Consider the following 13,532-nt stretch of genomic DNA (forward strand, 5'->3'; position numbering starts at 1 on the left):
GTGCATCTGAGTAACTGCCATGGCTTGGTCTCCCCCACAGAAGCCGCTCTTCAGTAGAACCTTAAAGCTCTTTATGGGTCATAAGGCACCTCCTGTTCAAGACTTGTATTCAGTGCTCCAAAGGAGCGTGAAGCCAGCTTAGGTACTTTTCCAGGGATAGAGGACCCAGCCCTCTCTTTTATTATCAGCAGGTGCAGAGATGACACGTAGCCAGAAGGTGGCAGGCAAGGCTGGTGTGATCCAGCAAGCCAGGCCGGGTGAGAAGTTTAGTCCCCCAGCCCCAAGATGGGGCTGTGCTGGGGAAATGAGGAGAGGAAGCCTTCGGCTGCAGCCCTCTGTTTCCTCCACAGAAATGATGATGCATGTGCAGCAGCTGTCTCTTGATGCACCATGTGTGAAGAAGCAAGGGCCAAAGAAGCCAGAGGTAGGTCATTCCCCTGAACTGAAGGGCAACAGTAAAGTCTGTGACAACGCTGGTAAACTCAGGACCCACTCCAGCCACCTCCTTCTGGCCTTGACCGAGAGGAGCTCGGCCTCTCGGTCAGCTCATCCCTGGTGCTCACAGCCCTGCGTTGCCCTGTCTTCTCTCCTGCCTGTGCTACCTGCGCATCCCCCGTGCTACACTGAGGCATTCGTTGCAGCCTGGGCTGTGGACTGCCTGCGGGTAGTCCTGGCCTGGATAAAACACAAACACTCGTGGCCTGCTGGCCAGCCTGCCCTTCCGAGGATGGCTCTTGGCCCAGGAATGAGCCTACAGATTGCACGGGTGGCGGCAGTGGGGTGCTGGTGTTGGAAGTAGCTGCCGTATTGCAAATCCTTGTTTGGCTTTTCCTTCCTTTGCTGGAGTTAGAAATTGATGTGTATCACATCAAGAGAGCCGGGCTGATTTAAAGCCACGGGGTATTCACCCAGCCTGAATCCGAGGAAAAGTTAAGCCCTACAGGTCCATCCAGGGCCTGATACCCCGGAGCAGAACCACATCCAAACCAGATGGCGCGCTCAGCCTCGACACCCCTCGCCCCAGCCCCTCTGGTATGGGCATCTTTAGGGTCTTGCTGCCGCTGCTAAGTAGATTTACATTGCTCGCATTTGGGAAAAGCATACAATGAAAGTCTCGTTCCCCTCCAACTCCTGCTCCCCAGCCGCGGAGCTCCCTCCCTGAGGTCCACAATGTGAACAGTTTCTCAAATGTCCTTCCAGGACTCCAAGCATCTACAAGCAGATACATCAAAATTCCCCCCCTTTACGCGAATACATAGTATTTTTACTTTGTTCGCTTAGTAATCTCTTTTGTAGTTACTTGGGACCCTTTCGGAGCAAGTTCTGGGTGCAGTCTGCTGATAGGTGCGGGCAGGTGAAGGCTTCTTCGGGCTGTGTTTGCCCCGGCAGTGCGGCCTGGAGGAGAATCTGGAACCTCCTCGGGTCCAGAGGCGCACACGGTCATGGAGCCGTTGGATCTCTCATCCTATCCGCACCTTCCCAACTCGTTAACTGATTTTTAAAAATTTGTTCCATTTGGTTTTTAATATTAGCTTTGTTTGACCTTCGCCTAAAAGTTGGTTTGTTGTTTTTTTTGTTTGTTTGTTTTATTTATTTATTTTTGGCTGCATGGGCCTTCGTTGCTGCATGCGGGCTTTCTCTAGTTGCAACAAGCGGGGGCTACTCTTTGTGGTGGTGCACAGGCTTCTCATCGCAGTGGCTTCTCTCGTTGTGGAGCACGGGCTCTAGGCGCACGGGCTTCAGTAGTTGTGGCACACGGGCTCAGTAGTTGTGGCTCGTGGGCTCTAGAGCACAGGCTCAGTAGTTGTGGCGCACGGGCTTAGCTGCTCCTCAGCATGTGGGATCTTCCCAAACCAGGACTCAAACCTGTGTCCCCTGCGTCGGCAGGCGGATTCCTAACCACTGTGCAACCACAGAAGTCCCCTAAAAGTTGGTTTTGACAAACACAGTCAGGGTATGCGAGATAGGGCACCGTAAGCAAGAGGCGTTGTCTTCACCCTTTTCCTATCAGCTGCCCTGAAATGGCAGCCATGCCTAGAAAATACAGGCTGCCCTTAGCAAGCACCTACTCTGCGTCAGATCTGTTACCTGCTGGAATTTCATCTGTGCCACATCCAAAGAGTTAAGTGGGAACTCTGCACATCGGCCCCCTAGCCCTTGCTCTTTGCTCTGCCCTGCATTCCCTGTACAAAGTCAGCTGCCGTTGAGATTCACGCACAGAGTTCACCACACTTCAAGTCCCTGGGGAGGTGGAGGGAGCCGTGGTGCTGAGGTCTGCTCCAGCTCACAGTCCAGCCGTGGGCAGGAAGCTAAGTGGGGCAGACTGGTGGCAACTCGGCTCACTGGGCCCAGTTCCTCGACCCCCCCCTCCGCCGGCTGCCTCACATCCTTAACCTATTTTCCCTTTCCATTTAGGGAACATGTCCAGCAGAGTCAAGAACACGGAAAGGTCAGTGTGAAAGCTCCTCCTCATTTAATTGCCATCCCTCCCTCCCTAAATGCTTCCCCACGACTCCCTCTGTGGCAGCATCTGCTCACTTTTCTGCGGCAGAAAGCAAGTCCAGGTTGTATGGCCCCATCGTGTTTCCAGGGCCTGAGCTTCGGAGCGGAGAGTGGTGGGTGAGAGAGGCCTCCGTGAGCGAGTCCCGGGCTGCTGGGCCGGGCCTTCTCTTTAGAGCCAAGACCTCAGGCGGTCGCTCTGGCTCCTGCATCCTCTGGCTGTTCCTGGTCACTGATCGCAGTTCAGCATCCTTTTCCTTCTGATTCAGGAGCAGTTTGGGGTGGGCACTTTGACAGCTGCCTACCACTTGCAGAAATGCCAGACTCCCTGAAACTGACAGATAGGCAGAATGGTAGGCCGGCTCCCCTTGGACAGCAGGAGAGTTTCTCCCCCTGGATGTTCCTCCCAGAGATGCTCTTTAAGTGGCATTTATTCGTGCACAAACAGGAGCTAAGAAAAGTCACTTGGCACCTCTCACGTGTGAAATCCAAGGAAATCTGTAGGGGAATTGATTTTAATCACTGTCTCAGTTAATTAGAAAGACGAGAAGTCACCCCAAAAAGTAATTAATGGGATCTGCTGCTACGCAAGGAGAAAGGCTGCTTCTCTTTGGGCACTGGTGGCCTGGAGCGGGTCTGGGAGCTGAGAGGGGCCCGCCTCTTTGGGGATTTGGTTCTGCCCAGGCTTCCAGTGCCTTGGCTTCCCCTTTGACAGGACTTCTGGTCATTGTGGGAGCGTGGAAGTGGTCTATAATGCCTAAGAGAGTCTGTAAACTGTGCAGATAGGCAGCTAGTAGGGGATGAATCTCTTGATTAATTGACTCCAAATCTGTCTTCTCAGCACCCCTTTGCCCTGTTTTTTCAGATTTCACTTTTGATATTTTTTTCCTGTCCTTCTGCCAGGACCTCGAAACACTCTTTCGCTCCCTTCCTCACTGTTCCTTCCCTAAAAAAACCCAGGATTCTCATGGAGAATTCTGTCTAGGAGCTGTTCTCAGGCCCCTTGGTAAAGGTCTGGGAAGGAGCTGAGGCTTTTAGCAGAAACCAACCGGGGCTGGGTTTCTCCCACGCAGCCAAGTTTCTGACGGTCGAGGTTGACAGCCTCCAGCACCCACGCCCAGGAGGCTGAGGGCGGGCAGCCTAGGACCCCGGGCACCCTGCAGCCTCTCCCCGCAAGAGTTGCTGCCTCTCTCCCAGGTAGAGTCTGGAGGAAGTAAGAGTGGGTGCCTCGCTCTGCAAACGGAAAGGCGCACCTCGGGGCGGCGAGCGTTCCAGCTCCGAGAGCCCTTTAGGCTTTGGCAGAGCCTCACCCCCCTGCGCATCTCCTGCGTGTAGAGCTCAGGCCCCACACCGGAGCAGACAGATGGCTAACGGGCACACTCTTCCTTCCAGTGGCCAGACTGAAGGCACCGTTCCTCAAAGTCGAAGATGAGAGCAGGTGAGTGGGCCACCAGACACACATGGAGGAGAGGTACTCGGGGGCCCCAAGCTGCCATGGGGACATGGAGCCCCTCAGCCCTGCACTTTTGTCTTCCCCGGAAGTCCCTTTGTCCCCTCTGTCATGGAAAAGTCTCACATGGTGCCTCTCAGGCAGCACCGTGCCCAGCCGGCACTCCTCTTGGTCATAAGTCAGAGGTTAATGATCCTGTGTGTGAATTCCCTCCTTTTAATGCTCTGCTTTTGCGAGTCCATGGTGTCCCATCCAGGCTCAGTTTTGCTCCTCGTTTCCCCCCACATGTACACTGACACTTAACACCGAATCGTTGCTGGTATTAGTGCTAGTACAGTCTTGGATGAAGTGAAGACCTCTGGGGTGATATTGGGGTTCCCTTGTCAGACCACCTTGTACTTGATGAAGCCTTTCTGTCTGGCTGTGTAAAACCCTTTCCTGGTACATGTTATCTCGTGACAGCCCTGGGTAAAACCGGCATGAGGAGAGTCCATTCTCTTCCCAGTGGGGAAACTGAGGTCAGAGAAATTAAGGGACATGAACACGGCCACTTTCCTAATGAATCTTAGCCCAAAGCTAGAATCCACATCCAGCCGGGTGCCCTCTCCACTCTGCCCTGTCTGCCCCCACGAGGGCCCCTTCTTACCTAGAGCAGGAAGGTCACATTGATGATAACCTGATGAGCTGTTAGCCACCTGGGTTACCACTGACTCTTCCGTAGAAACTAGATCAGGAGTCTGTGAGAATCTAGAATTAACCCAAAAAGTTTTTTTAAAAGAGAAAAAGCCCACATGTACCCAGCAGCAACTCCTGCACCAGAATTCTCTGTGTCCCTCAGCTCAGGTGGGCCAGCTAGAGACCCAGGCCCAGGAGCCTGGCCTGCCTGCCCGCCCTCCAGATGGCACCGGCATACAGTACAGAGCTGGCTCTGGCAGCTCGAAAGCCAGTAGAAAGAACACAGGGATGGAAGGAGGCCCCCTCGTCTGCTGTGCCAGTGGGCCGGAGGCACGTCCTTCACACTCAGCCCCTTCACAACCAGCTAAGTCAAGTAGTCATGACTCCAACGCAGTGGCTGAGACACCGCCAGGGCCTCAGTATCTCTGCACACGGCATGCACAGGCCGTGTCACTGGTAACCGGAGCAGGGTACATGGGTTTGTGTGCCCCTGGCATCGTAGGCAAGATCCAAGTGGAGCTGAGCTTTCTCACGATCCTTTTTTACGTGTGGTTCTAAAGCAGGCGGTCTTCAAAGCCCAGCATAGCCACACCAAACTCAACTTTCCAGGCTCCTAAGCAGGAACAAAGAAACATGGAGGAGGCGAAAGGCGGGTACCAGGGCTGTGAAGGGCGCCTCCGTCTCCTTCAGGGTCCAAGAAGACTTTTTTTTTGGCTGTGCCGCACGGCTTGCGGGATCTTAGTTCCCCGACCAGGGTTTGAACCCGAGCCCCCTGCAGTGGAAGCGCCGAGTCTTAACCACTGGACCACCAGGGAAGTCCCCAAGAAGACTCATTTGTTAATTCACTTCTGAGGCCATGGGGCTCTTACTGTGCCACCCAGCAACCCAGGGCCTGCTCTCCTCTGGAGCACCGGCCACTGCAACCCAACACGGTGTGCCCAGGGTTTGCTGAGTATCCACAGATCGCCAGATCTGGCTCTGAAAGTCTCCTGAACGTGAGCAACTTGAAGCAAACCCCCCAAATCACTCAGTATAGGTCTGACTATCCAGAACCTTCACTGTGCCTCTCTTCCTTCCAGAGCACCACCCCTCAGATAGTACAAAGGACCAGCCCAGAGCAGAGATGTTCCTCTTCATGGAACAGGAAGATCACTGCTCTGGGTTAAACATCCTTGCATTTAGATTCTGCCAGGCTAGAGTCCTCAGAGGTCACGTGAAGATCGAGAAACAAAATGGAAAGATGGGAGGAACTAGATCAGGATTTGGGAGACGTGGCCTCCCATCTGGACCTGGCCACTTACAGGTCGTGAGCCCTTGGGCAAGTCACAAAACCTTTTGGGCTTTGTTTCCTCTTGTGTAAAACAGAGTAACACCGTTGTCCCGCTCAGCTCAGAGGTTACAGGATTCAGGGGAGGCAGTAAGTGTAAACAGTCTTGGAAAGTAGACAGGAAGAGTGTTAATTTAAAATATTAATCTAACCTAGTAAGGCAGATGAGAGCATTGTTCTAGAATTTAAAAGTTGGGCAGGTGAGAGTGGAATTCTCGGGAGTTGGGCCAGCCCCCCTTCCTCACCCTTTCCACTTCCCCACTGTAGTCAAAGTGGAAGTTTTCTGTGTTTCAGGAAGTTTCGTCCTTTCCACCATCAGTTTAAATCCTTTCCCGAAATTTCTTTTCTGGGACCCAAAGACGCAAGTCCCTTTGAGGCCCCGACGACTCCGGGCATCCCGCAGCATACCAGGTGGGTCTTTCTGGTTCCTGAGTACCAAGAGCTGGTTCCAGGCCAAAGTCCTCCCCGTTGGGCCTGCTGGTCAGGTTTGGGAATGGCCATGTGTTAGCTCCTTAGGCGAGGTCTATTCCGGGAACTTAGCCCAGAGAAGAGAGACGCCAGGAGTGTTCATCCATTTTATGTGGTGCTTTCCATCCGTACTAAAGAATTTGACTTGTGTCCAGAGGGCAAGAGGCTGTTTTCTGAAACTCGAATTATAGACCACCTTCATCAGAGTCCCCTGGGGTCCCTTTAAAAAAGCAGGGTCCTGGACTCCACACTCATAGAATCACAGCCCAAACCTGCATGTTCGTGGGCTCCCCATGTGATTTCAGTGCACATCAAAGTTCGAGGCCTTTTGGGCTAAACATGGGGGCAGGGGATCTGGGGGGCCTGCCACACCATGTGGTGCAGAGTGGCTTGTATGCTGGTCGGTATTCCTACTCTGCAGATGGGTGAGAGTTTGAACCTTCACTGACCAAATCACAGAAGGAAGGTGGTTTGGGTGATGGCCTGAACACCTTCTCAGCCCCTTTCTAACTTGTGGGCCGCAGGGTTAGTTTACAGACCAGGAGAATAGAAGGCAGATGTTCAACCAGAGGGTCCCCAGGGCCAAGGAGGACCTGTGGCTTCCACCAGCAGAAAAGGGCCACGTGATCAGGAAACAGTGCTAATGGTAAGAAAAACAGAAAGGGAATGTGGCAGTAGATGGAAAGCAGAGGAAGGCAAGAACAGGCTGGGGTGAAGTCCAGGTGCCCCTCATCCCTTTCCCAGAAGGTGCAAGGGACAGCAGAGAGGAAGTCATGAGGCCGCCCGGGCTGGGCCTGGGCGGGGTGCTCGGCCTGGGATGGCCTGGGGATGGCAGAGGAGCCGACAGGTTGTAAAGGGAAGACAGTGAAGCAGTGAAGCTTTGGTGACCAGATGTGAGGAACAGAGAGGGGGTAGCCCAGCGTTTTGGGGGTGTGCATAGAAAATCTGTGGGAGGAAATGTTAAATTTTTTTTTAATTTTAAAATTGTTATATTTTGGTTCAAAATTCAAGAGTCACAAAGGGTTTAAAGTGAAAAACCTACATTCTACACCCATCCCCCAATCTCCAGACTGTGAGTCTCTCTCCAGAGAGAGTTTATGGATAGAAGTACATTGCGTATCCTTTGTTCCCTCTTCTCACAATATTCTTCCCTGTGCTGGATCTTGCTTTTCCACTTAACATATCTTAGATTAATTTCTATTAGTACCTAAAAAGCATCTTCATTCCCTTTAATGGCTGCAGGGTATCCCATGGTATGGATTTACCGTATTTTATTTAACAGACACGTAGATGATTTCCAGTCTTTGGCTGTCATAAACAGTGCTGCAGTGAGTAGTCTTGTTCAGAGTAAATTTGTGACTGTTCAAGTATATTTGCAGGATAAATTCCTAAAAGTGGAAATGCCAGGTCAAAGGGTGCTTACATTTGTAATTTTGAGAAATGCGGCCAAATTGCTTTTCATGGAGGTGATGCCAGGGTACGCTGTCACCCGCACTGGACCAGAGCCCGTTTCCCCATCCCCTTGGCTAATACTGTGAGCCGTCAGACCTGTTGACTTCGGCCAATCTTATAGATTGAAAACCGTATCTCAGTGTAATTGTAATTTTAATTTTTTTTCTTTTTATGAATGAGCTTAAGTGTGTTTTCCTGTGTTTGATCATTTGAATTTCTTTTTGTGTAAACCTTTTTCATATCCTTTGCCCACTTTTCTGTTCAGTTATTGATCACTTACTGATTTGTAAGGAGCCCTTTGTGTTTCAGGGAAATGAGCCCTTTGCTATGTTATTAGTTATAAATGTCCTCCCCAGTTTATGGTTTGTGTTTTAACTTTGTTTATGTTTTCTGCCATGCATATATTTTTAAAAATTGCATGTAGTTGAATTTTTCAGCTTTTTTCTGTTTCCTGGGTTTTGTGTCATACTTGGAAAGTCCTTAGGGGAATATTTTGGACCCGTTGAGTTTGCTGGGACAGCCAAACACCAATGCCCTACAGGCTGTTAAAAATGCAGGACTGGGCTTCCCTGGTGGCGCAGTGGTTGAGAGTCCGCCTGCCGATGCAGGGGACGCAGGTTCGTGCCCCAGTCTGGGAAAATCCCACATGCCGCAGAGCGGCTGGGTCCGTGGACCACGGCCGCTGAGCCTGCGCGTCCGGAGCCTGTGCTCCGCAGCGGGAGGGGCCACAGCAGTGAGAGGCCCACGTACCGCAAAAAAAAAAAAAAAATGCAGGACTGACTACAAATAATAAATGCTGGAGAGGGTGTGGAGGGAAGGGAGCCCTCCTGCACTGTTGGTGGGAATGTAAATTGGCGCAGCCACTATGGAGAACAGTATGGAGTTTCCTTAAAAAACTAAAAATAGAGCTTTAGTTTTGATGCCATATGATCCATCAGTCCCAAGACATGGAAGCAGCCTAAATGGCCACGGACAGATGAATGGCTAAAGAAGATGTACACACACACACACACACACACACACACACACACACACACACACACACACACACACACACACACACACACACACACACACACACACACACACACACACACACACACACACACACACACACACACACACACACACACACACACACACACACACACACACACACCGGAATACTGCTCAGCCATAAAAGACACTGAAATAATGCCCTTTGCAGCAACATAGGTGGACCTAGAGACTATCATACAAGTGAAGTAAATCAGGTAGAGAAAGACAAATACCATATGACAGCGCTTATATGTTGAGTCTAAAAAATAATACAAATGAATTTATTTACAAAATAGAAACAGACTCACAGACATAGAAAACAGACTTATGGTTACCAAAGGGGAAAGGGGGTGGAGGAGGGATAATTTAGGAGTTTGGGATTAACAGATACAAACTACTGTATATAAAATAGATAGACAAGAAGGTCCTACTGTATAGCACAGGCAACTATATTCACTATCCTATAATAAACCATAATGGAAAAGGGTATGAAAAAGAAAAAATACACACACATATATATATAAACTGAATCACTTTGCTACATAGCAGAAACTAACACAACGTTGCAAATGAACTATACTTCAATTAAAAAAAAATACAGGACTAAATTCAGAGGAGAGGTCAGGTTCAAGAAAGATGTGAAGGTCCTCAGTGAAGGTACAGCTGTGCGGGTCAAACGAACATGGGTTTGGGTGCGTGTGCAGAGCTGGAATGTCCTCAGGGATTCTTGCTGCCACTCATCAGCCGTCCTCACCTGTGGTTTGAGATGTGTGGGCAGGGACAGGACAGAGCTAAGAAAGGGTACTCACAGGGAGGCCTCGCCTTCCTTGCTGCCTCTCCTGAGGCCAAGTGTAGGCAGGCCAGCCTGTGCCTGCCCGGCTCTGGCCATTTTGGTCCATCCCTGCCCTGGTCTGGGCTCCAGGCCCCGGAGCAGCAGTTCCTGCTCTGAGGGCCCCAGCAGTGACCGCTTTCCCCCACCCTGTCCCCTCGCCAGAGAAGCCAGGGACCAGGAGCCAAGCCGGCGATCGGCCGCCTGCACGGTGCCCAGGAGGAAGAAGGGGTACTGCGAGTGCTGCCAAGAGGCCTTCGAGGAGCTGCGCGGGGTGAGCTCCTTCCCCACCACACACAGCAGCTCCCAGCCTGTCCTGAGGCCGCCTGCCCCGCCCGGTCTCTCCCACCTGCTCCGCTTGTCTCCCGCCCTGGTCTGGTCTAATGCCCCTGCCTCCTCTCACCCTGGGCAGCATCTTCAGAGCCCCCAGCACCGGGGCTTTGCCCTGGAAGCCCGCCCGTACGCCGAAGTGGATCGGATCATCGCCCAGCTGGGCCACAGCTTTGCGGACATCCCCTTCCAGGCCAGCCTCCCCGGGTGAGCGCCACCGTGCCGCCCTGCTGCGGGTGGCGGGCACGACCACCTGAGGTGGGAAGGACCCTCAGGTTGGCGGCAGCAGGGACCAGGCTATGGCGTCCCTTCCCTTTCTTACTCCTTCCTTCCCTTTCTTTCCCGCCATCTCCTGTCCTGTTGGTTTCGGGGGGGTTGGGGTGGGGGAAGACCTCCATTTGTGGCTTCAGCTGATCAGATCAGGATGGGCCCTGATCAGAGTGTGGCTCCCTTTTTAACGCCCGGGCATCGCCACAGTTGGGGGCACAGGAGGAGCAGTTCAGCTGCTGTTTCCCGCCATGTGCCTGGTCATGGGCCTTTCTGGCCTTCTAGAAGTGGGGAGGGGGATTCCTGGGTCCTTCCCAGGTGGGTGGAGAGGAGGATCTTGCCACTTCTCTAGACGTTTACCCCCAGAAAGGATTGCAGGGGATTCAGCAGAATCCCAGGGCCCTCTGAGCCCCAGCTTCCCTCTGCTGCCCACCAAGGAGCTGTGGCTTCACCTCCCACCCCAAGTCTCCACCCCGGGCAGCCTCCCTGGGCTCAGGTTGGACAGCCAGGACCTGTGCTGCTTTCTCTAGCCACCAAAGGGCACAGCCTCCTGTGTGAAGTTAATAAATGGAGCAGCCTCTAACCTGTTCCTCTGGCCAGCCCTGAGCACGGGCCGCAGAGCCAAGAACGGGCCTCTCACAGGGACCCAGAATGGCCAGCTGTCTTCAGCACAACCAGAACACAGAAGGCCCCCGCTCTGCCCTCGGCCCCAGCCTCAGCCCGGGAGGACCCCAGCTTGCCACCTGCTCTGGAGTTGAACGCTATGGCCCGCTGGGTGCTTTTATCCCCACAGGCAGCCAGGCTCCTTGGCTTCCGATTGTGACCCTCTGTGTCCTGAGACTCCGCCTCCCAGCCAGCCATCCTATCTCAGGGCAGCATCTCCCAGGAGGAGGAAAGAAGACGATCACCAGGCCCCAGGTGCCTCAGAGCAAGATGGGACAGTGGGCGGCATGAAAGCACCAGCTGAACCTGTGGAGGCTGGCAAGATACCTGGACCAATAGCAAGCCGCCAGGAGCCGGGAGGGTCGGCTGATGTCTCTGTGGACCCCCGAGAGACACCAGTGTCCAGGAGCCCTGCTTACCAGTGCCTGCTGACCAGCTCTGGATTTGCTGAACTCTCCTCTGGCCCAGACCTGGCACTTGTTGGCCACAAGCGGAAGGTTCAGTTCCCCAGTGGCAATGCCGAGAAGAGGCCAGGGGTGTCCTGGCCACAGGCCTCATTCTTCGTCCCGAGAGCCCCCAGCCCCTGTGGCACCAGGACAGCCAGTGGCAAGCATCTTCCCTCCCTTCCCCTTCCAGGCCATGAGCCCAGGCCTCTGGCCTCCCTCCAGCCCGTGTGCCACCAGCAGACCTGCCTGTCCCTCCCGGGCCCCTTTCCCGGGCAGCCCACAGACAGGCCAGCAGAGTTCTGGGCCACACAGGCCCCCTGGCCTGGGGGAGGATGGCCCCCAGGATCTAAGGATTCTGAGTGCGCAGCCTCTGGCCCTGTCTCCCAGCAGGCTGAGCAGCTGCCCAGCGGCCCCGCAGCTCCAGGCCAGCTGCCAGCCCACCTGCACTCAGCTGCGGGCACACAGACCCCAGGAGGACCTGCAGAGAGCCAGGCTACCTCTCTGCCCCCGCCCCTTCCAGCCAGCCGGGGGGCCAGCCGCTCCCGATGGTCCTGGACCCCCCAGCCTCTCCCTGTCTCCCAGTCCCAACCCCAGCCCAGTGCCAACAGAGAACTACTCCTGTGAGTCCCCCCAGGCACGCAGCTCTGGGGCCAGACAGCTCCCGACTCAGGGCAAGTTCCACCTCTGCTGAGCGCTGCACACCCAGCCCGGGCTGACCGGGCACACGGGGAGGAGCTGCGCCAGGGGCCTGGCCCTTGAAGTCCACGTGAACAGCTGTGGTCATGGCCAAGCTCTGTGGGGTTGACGGGGCCAGGCCTCCCACCCGCCAGGTCTTCAGGTGGGACCAAGAGGGTCTGGGCTGGGGGCTGCCCTCTCCCCTTCCTCCAGCCATGGCTTGTGCAGCCACGGCCAGCTGCCCAGGCCAGGAGGCAGAGGCAAGGTTGGCATAGGGAGAGCCCACAGAGAAGCTAGAGCAGCAGGCGCCATGGCCTGGCTTACCGTCCCTCTGCAGGTACTTGCTCTGCAGAGCCAAGAGGGTTAGTTGTCGGTGTTCACAACCACCCCCCCCCAGCCTCCTTTCCCACAAGCATGTGGCTCTCCTGCTTTCTGAGATGTGTTGTCCCCTCCCCCAGCCCCCCACGCTGGTGCACACAGATCCTCAGGAACATATGAAGCAGAGGAGGGGCTCGGCTGTGCACTTCCAGAGCTCCCTCCCTGCTGCACTTAGTGGGGGCCCGGCACTGACCTCTCCCCTGAGCCCAGGATGTAGCCAGAGCCCCCTCTGGGGACCCCTCTCAGCTCTTCCCTGCCGCCTAGCTCTGGCTGCCCACCCAGAGTTCAGTTCCAGTGTCAGTGGCTCACCTGCCAACTTCTGCAATCACCCTCCTCCCTCTCTCCTTCCCCAAGGACCTCCCCCCATTTCTTTCAGGCAAGCCATTAATCTGGAGACAGAGATGAGTTTGCTATCGATTCTTTGGCCACTTTTTTTTTTTTTTTACATTTTGTACTGTGGTTCCTCTCACCCTTCTCTGCCTCTGTGTGTTTCTCTCTTTAAATGTGGGGCTACCAGAAGGCTGGTGCTATTCTGTGTCTCATTTTGGAGGAAGAAAGGGGGGCCTACCTGCAGGTGAGGACCTGAGTTGTTAGTTTGGAAATAGAGCAACTATGTGTGCAACCCTCACAGAGGTCGTGTTTGTCCTTTTTATGCCATCCTGTTAAATTTCACAATTAATCTTGGTTCAGGAGATGTAAAATAAATTTGTTAATAACAAATAGCAAAGATAGGGGGGCTGGAGTATGTGTGTCGGGCCTTGATCTCCCCTCCAGGGACCTGAGCAGTCTGACAGCCCAGCAGATACAGACAGAACAACTGGTAAAAAGGACGGCTGCCTCCTGCAAGTGGGAGAGCATGTGTGGGTGCCACCGCCCTCCTGAGGGCTGCAGGGAGGTGGGGCCGTGCCTGTCCAGTCTGCTCAGGTCACTCACTGGACCTGCTGCCCACTGAGTGGTTGCCTGCCGAGGGCATGCTCGCCGCCCACTCCCAGAGAAACTCCTTCGCCCTAATGAGCGTTCTGCTCCAGGCCCTCT

The 13,532-nt window shown here is 54.1% G+C and overlaps 1 protein-coding gene across 5 annotated transcripts in view; it reads left to right on the plus strand.

Moving 5' to 3' along the window:
- The window catches only part of DBF4B (DBF4 zinc finger B), a 30,182-nt gene extending 16,958 nt beyond the window's left edge, over positions 1 to 13,224 (plus strand). For 2 of the 5 annotated variants that reach the window (XM_060135966.1, XM_060135965.1), the window contains 7 exons: positions 189 to 424; positions 2,416 to 2,449; positions 3,835 to 3,937; positions 6,246 to 6,362; positions 9,904 to 10,012; positions 10,151 to 10,275; positions 11,129 to 13,224. In XM_060135966.1, coding sequence (XP_059991949.1) covers positions 189 to 424; positions 2,416 to 2,449; positions 3,835 to 3,937; positions 6,246 to 6,362; positions 9,904 to 10,012; positions 10,151 to 10,275; positions 11,129 to 12,068 — 1,664 coding nt within the window. In that variant the 3' untranslated portion in view covers positions 12,069 to 13,224. The remainder of the gene's footprint in view (positions 1 to 188; positions 425 to 2,415; positions 2,450 to 3,834; positions 3,938 to 6,245; positions 6,363 to 9,903; positions 10,013 to 10,150; positions 10,276 to 11,128) is intronic. The other 3 variants (XM_060135967.1, XM_060135969.1, XM_060135968.1) reach the window with 3 other exon arrangements.
- Positions 13,225 to 13,532: the final 308 nt, after the last annotated feature.

The sequence above is a fragment of the Lagenorhynchus albirostris genome, chromosome 20, assembly GCF_949774975.1.
Source record: "Lagenorhynchus albirostris chromosome 20, mLagAlb1.1, whole genome shotgun sequence".
NCBI lineage: Eukaryota > Metazoa > Chordata > Mammalia > Artiodactyla > Delphinidae > Lagenorhynchus > Lagenorhynchus albirostris.